This window comes from Zeus faber (genome assembly GCF_960531495.2).
Source record: "Zeus faber genome assembly, chromosome: 12".
Taxonomy (NCBI): domain Eukaryota; kingdom Metazoa; phylum Chordata; class Actinopteri; order Zeiformes; family Zeidae; genus Zeus; species Zeus faber.
The window spans coordinates 8,645,277-8,651,471 of record NC_137196.1 but is presented as its reverse complement, the minus strand read 5'-3'; the positions used below and the strand labels follow the sequence as shown (position 1 = coordinate 8,651,471).

Sequence of the window (6,195 nt, the reverse complement as noted above, 5' to 3'; positions counted from 1 at the left end):
TACAATAACGGACTGGGCCCGTCTGGGTATACCTACAGGGGCCCGATGACGGCCTTCACCCTGGCTGTGGCCGGACTCTCCTGGATCATCACCCTGTGTCTCCTGGTGACGGGGCTGACGATGTACTATCGCACCATCCTCCTTGACTCCCCCTGGTGGCCGCTGACAGAGGCCTTCATCAACGTGGCGCTTTTCTTGCTGTACATGGCGGCGGGCATCGTCTACCTGAACGACCTGAACCGCGGGGGGCTGTGCCACATGACGATAGGCGTGAACCCGATGCTGGGCAGCCTGTGCCGAGTGGACGGCGGCCAGATGGCGGGAACGGCCTTCATCTTCATCAACATGCTGATGTACCTTGTGAGCTTCCTGGTGTCGCTGAAGATGTGGAGGCACGAGACCACGCGGAAGGAGCGGGAGCGGTTCATGATGGAGGTGAAAATAAGTCAACAGAAACCGAGATAGTATTATACCCTTTATCTTATCAGAGTAAGGGAAACTTCTAGGGTTGCAGAATCCCATTACAATCCTTTTCCCAGAGCTTTAAAGAGGTTTCAGCCAATATGCTTACTGACCTCTTTTCATAGGAACGGGTCGTGAGTCTACAAAACACATATTTGCAAAAAATAAACAGAGAATTGAAATAAAAACGAACACTGATTGGAAAACGAAGAATTTCCATCATATACTGTATACCCAAAGCACAATGGAGAAAAATCAGCATTTCCTGTTCCAAATGTCAACAATTGCTGCTTTCCATAGTCGTAATCAGCCCTTTCTTCCTATGAATCACTGCATAGCAAAGAAAGGGACGTGTCACTCCCATCTCCCCCACTTTCTGTCCCTCCTGGGGGGAGTGTGGGTTGTGAGGCCGGAACCTGAGTAATAATATGACTTACGCAGTAAAGGCTGTAAAGGCTTCACTGCATGCTTGTCATCTTAAAGGTTATTTTGGGTATACGTGTCACATAAAACACTATGTTTATAAATAATGCATACTTTCACAGTGCATCAACAGATAGGGTGTGATGATGAGCCAGATGCATAAATAGCAAATGCATGTTAATCCTTGCATGGTGAACAGAGACACAAATGTTTCTTGAACGACGCTGGTTGGACCTTGTTATCAGTAATTACAGCCCGCCACTGGATACAATACAAGAAGACTAGCGCAATCGACTTTATAGACCGATATTTGATATCCATTTAGATACAGTAAGCTGGTAAGCTTATTTTGTGGCTGAAGGATTATGGATTATTTGACCCTTTCTTCATTTGTAGTCTTATCTCAAAACTCTTGGTTGAGCTTAACCTACATTTCTTTGTTTTATAACAATAAGCGTGTTGGCCATCCATCATGGGAATATGGAACGTATTTTTTTCTTGACCCTTCTCTTGACCTCAGGAGGAGTATCATCAGTCCATCCCATTAGCTCCAACCAATGCCAGGAAGATGGTGTTTAAAGGGGATATGAACGGGTCTGGAACTGAGAAACACGTTAATAAACAAGCAAACATCCACTTTGCCCATGAGGCTCCGGGCAGACTCCAGGACAGTGCCTTGGCTCCGGGATACGATCCTGGTGTGCAAGTTGTTGCAGACTATATCGTGTAAGTTATGGCTGAACCATCGTTTTTTCACCAAAATCCCCGGCTGCGGCCTAATTTTAAACAAAAATGTACGGGTATAAATAAATACATCAATAGATAAATCAAAATATATAAATCAAAATAGATAAAGACTTTAAATAAATAAATAGATAAATGAAAAATGAATAAAGGAAATAAATCAATAAACAAGCAAACAAACAACCCAACAACCAAATAAATAAATACATTTAAGAAATCCCTTATAGAGTATGTGCATATTGGCTAATGCAACCTTATTACAACTGGTAAACGAACCTCATGCTGTCCTGTCTAGGAAATATCCAGAGATTGGCTCTTTGGAAGAGAGGGAAAGGTACAAGGCTGTTTTCAATGACCAGTACCAGGAATACAAGGACCTGCACAGAGACATCACCACCGCCCTCAATAAGTTTCAGGAGCTGGACACCATCATGGCCAAACTCCTCCTCAGAAATGGAAACAACCCAGAGGTGAGATAGATATCATGACTTTGGTGTTCTTGTAGGTGTGTAAGTAAGTAACTTTACTTATGTAGCGCCTTTGGAGAGCAGAGATGTCACAAAGTGCTTCACAGCGGAAATAAGCCTAAACATGCAGAAATGAAACACAATAAAAACAGAAATAAATAAAGTCTAATAAGTCTAGATCAAGGAACAACCAGTAAACCCAGATCAGAGGGCCTTACAGACGACATACTGTAGGGCTGCAGTGGATCTTTATTATAGGCAAGTGCCTGGCCAATGTAGAGCTCTGTAGGTGATCACAAGAGCTTTGAATTGGATTCTGAATTTATTTGGGAGCCAGTGAAGAGTAAGAATCAGTGTCACATGAGACCTTTTGGAGGACCTGTTCAAGAGTTTAGCAGCAGCATTTTGGACCACCTGTAAACGATCGAGGGATGTTTTGCTGCGGCTGAGGATGTAAAGGGGTCTGGCCTGGAGGTGGAGCAGGGGAAAGGGATCCGGTTGCAGCAGAAGAGGGGAGCCGGGGAATGGAAGTGCATAGCTGGCGGGGCAGTGTGGTGGTGAAGCGACGACAGACAGGCAGGCAGAACGACAGGCAGGGGGAAAGATCCTGGGGCATGGAGGCACGCGTTAGTGTCTGCAAAAAACACGACACGAGGGATTCAACTTGGATTCAGGTTGGCCTGAGGAGTTGGTGAAGACCTGGGGTTTAGAAGCCGTAGCGGAGATGAGGTGTCATTTTGCCTGCAGGTGTGCCAGTGGAGAAGGGAGCCGGGAGAGTGTGGCCACACCCATGAGCCACGCCCACGTCAACATACACACGCAGAGGCACACAGGGGAAGACAGGAAACACAAAGGAAGAGGGAAACACATAGAAACATAAGGGAAACAAGCGACTGGAGGCACGACCGGGGCCGTGACAGTAGGATCTAATACAAACTGTGTTTGGTGATGGTGAATTGGCCATCTTTGAAAGTCTTAGCGATGAACTTATATTTCGATGACGCTGAAGACATTTGAAGACATTATAAGGATGGACAGGATTAAGAATGAGTACATTAGAGGGACAGCTCAGGTTGAACAGTTTGGTTGGAAAAGTGAGAGAGGCCAGATTGAGATGGTTTGGACACGTGTGTAGGAGAGATGAGAGTTACACTGGGAGAAGGAGGCTGAGGATGGAGCAGCCAGGCAAGAGGAAAAGAGGAAGGCCAAAGAGAAGGTTTATGGATGTGGTGAGGGAGGACATGCAGGCGGTTGGTGTAAGGGAGGAAGATGCGCAGAACAGACTGACTATTGCTCAATTTTAATGTCTGGCTTTCCCCCCCACCTCAGGAGCGGAAGACAATTCAAAGGATTCTGAAGCAGTACGAGAAGAAAAAGAGCGTGAGTGATAAAGTCGGCGACCAAAATCGTCTGCGCTTTCCATTCCCGTCACACTCGCCCAATCTGCTCCCTCTCAAGCCAATTCAGAAAACCATCCAGCAGTCATTCACACGTTTATAGATGCATTAGAATTGCTGCCGTTGTGTGACCGCCCAGGTGATGTTTGCTTTTTCAATAAAGCTGTTCGCCAACGCAAATAATATTGCTGTCACTTTTGAAAATGCCGGCGCTTCTTGAAACTCTCATTTAACACATCTACATCACAGACAGATTTGGGCTCGGCCCGGCAGCGGCACGGGAAGGGGGGCGGGGCGGGGGTGGGGTTGTGTAGGGAAAGAGAAAGAGATGGAGTAATTTAGGTTGCAATCATCCCTCAATAGATTGTTTCTGTGTGACTCCACAGGACCCCTCCTTCCTGGAGAAAAGGGAACGCTACAACTACATGAAGGCTAAACTCAGCCACGTGAAAAACAGGATCCGCAGCTTCGACACGGCAGAGAACCACAACACAAGGAGATAGGGAACATTGTCGCACTGATGAGATTGTTTTTATTTTTATTTATGCTATTTTGATGTACATTCCACAGTGTTTTAATTGAGAATCATTTTTTCATTTTGGTGTACAGTGAAGGTTTAGGATTGTTGTAAATGTATTTATTTTCCGAATCATGAGCTAAGACCCACATATTGACTTTATTATTATAATTGATATATTTATTAACATTGACTTACGTTGGTTTGAATGTTTGTCGGCCTCGTTTGGGATGAAACAGCCAACACAAAACAAAACACAAGGGAAATTTACAATGGAAATGTCCAGAAAACGTAAAATATTATTTTGTTTTCGTAATATTTTTTTTAATGATTACATTTTTAGTAGTAATTTTAAAAAGATGCTTGGGAAACGCGCGTAAAGATTTTCATGCTGCCATGAACTTTCTTTCTGTCTGCATTTTCTGCCGTTCATTTTTTCACATTATTTGACAGAACTCACTTCCATGCTGATTGGCCTTCACTTGAAGTATTATTTTATTGTCTTAAAAAAATGCTTTTTGGTTGAGCTGGCTTTGTCAGCCAGTCAATGTAAGACCTATACCCTATGCCGGATTCTTCAGTATACTGTATATTATCTGTCTGTCTACTTTCAAATGATAATAATTATTCCTGCAATTGTAATTCCATATGCCTCTCTGATGGACATTGATGAGAGAGTGAATCTACTAAAGTTGCTTGAAATAAGTTATGTTGTTTCATTGTTTTCTGGCTGAGCGACAAGTAACAGCAAAAGACAGATTCACCATTATCAGCTGGTACACCATAATTTACATGTTATTGTGTCGCTTTACTTTGCGTTTATCTATGGAATATTTACAACAGTGGGAACATATGGTGACATAATATAATAATATATACTAATATATTATACATTATATGGATGTATATATGTATACTTGAACGGTAAACAGAATATGGATTGTTCTACATCGAAAAAGAAGGATGGACGTGTGACCTGATTATTTGACTGCTGGCTTGTACGTATGTAAAATTGAAATCCCAAATGAAATGACTGGCCCTTGAGCGCCTATAAGGTATTAGGTTTGCATTACACTCATTTTTGACACATCAATAAGATTTGGGGTTCGGGAAATGTTTGGGGGAAAAAATAAAAAATAAAAAAAAGAAATATATAGATATCCTTTTTTTTTTTTCAAATACATTTTATTTTATTTTTCATCCAATTTTACTTTTTTCAATGGGTTATTACTCGGTTAGTAAATCGTGCTTTGTGGTTTAAGGATCAAATGAAAACTTTATTGCTTGAGCTCCTGAGTCAACAGGTTGGGTAGTGTTTCTGACATGCGCATTGCGCACAGCGGCGGGCGCCCCAGAGGACAGGCGGTGGCTGTAGAAGTGAATAAAATCAAGCCTGGTACGAAAGATGTCGTAATGATAATAATAATAATAATAATAATAAGAGAACATTTTAAGAGCTCATAGAAACTAGAATCTGAGTCAAGATGGAGTTTACAGCGGAACCAGGAGTGAAGGGAAGGAGGCTTCATGGAGTAGCGGTAAGTACTAACACTAACACTAACAATTACATTACGACCCTTTACCTGCATCATAATAGTTTTTTGTTTCGTCATACTGTTTATCACATTTTACCTTTAGCATTTGAGTGAACAGTTATTCATTTTCGTTATTAAAAATGTTATAAAAGGATTTTTATTATTAATAATAATATACAATATAGAAAACAAGATATATATTTTAATATAACTGAATAATCTTTATATGTTTTGTCTAATTTGGACATTTATGTCATTTAACTATTAATTAAATGGGGAACATGGACAGAAGAAAGTAATTATGGTTGAAGGTCAGTTGCAAACATGAGTTACACTTATTTTGAGTTTGGCAACCCCCAACTTGAATACTGTACCTTATAGTGGTACAATAAAGTGTGTGTGTGTGTGTGTGTGTGTGTGTGTGTGTGTGTGTGTGTGTGTGTGTGTGTGTGTGTGTGTGTCTGTGTGTGTGTATGTGTGTGTGTGTGTATCAATTAAACCAGATGGGGGGGGATAACTACGAGGGAAAGAAAGCAGAAAGGACAGATTGTCTCTCATCTCAGAAGGTAACAGTGAAGTGTTGAAGGTAACAGTGTTTGATCTGATCCAGAGGTAAACAGTTCGGAAGAGAGGGAACGAGGCGCCGGTGC

General features: G+C 41.9%; 1 protein-coding gene across 1 annotated transcript in view; it reads left to right on the top strand.

Annotated features, from left to right (window-relative positions):
- The window catches only part of LOC307238319 (MARVEL domain-containing protein 2-like), a gene marked incomplete at both ends in the record, with an annotated part of 4,650 nt that extends 654 nt beyond the window's left edge, over positions 1-3,996 (top strand). The window contains 5 exons of the mRNA XM_080011251.1: positions 1-435; positions 1,406-1,611; positions 1,925-2,099; positions 3,426-3,476; positions 3,880-3,996. The exon at positions 1-435 is cut by the window's left edge and continues 654 nt beyond it. Of these exons, the coding sequence (XP_079867377.1) occupies positions 1-435; positions 1,406-1,611; positions 1,925-2,099; positions 3,426-3,476; positions 3,880-3,996 (984 nt within the window). The remainder of the gene's footprint in view (positions 436-1,405; positions 1,612-1,924; positions 2,100-3,425; positions 3,477-3,879) is intronic.
- Positions 3,997-6,195: the final 2,199 nt, after the last annotated feature.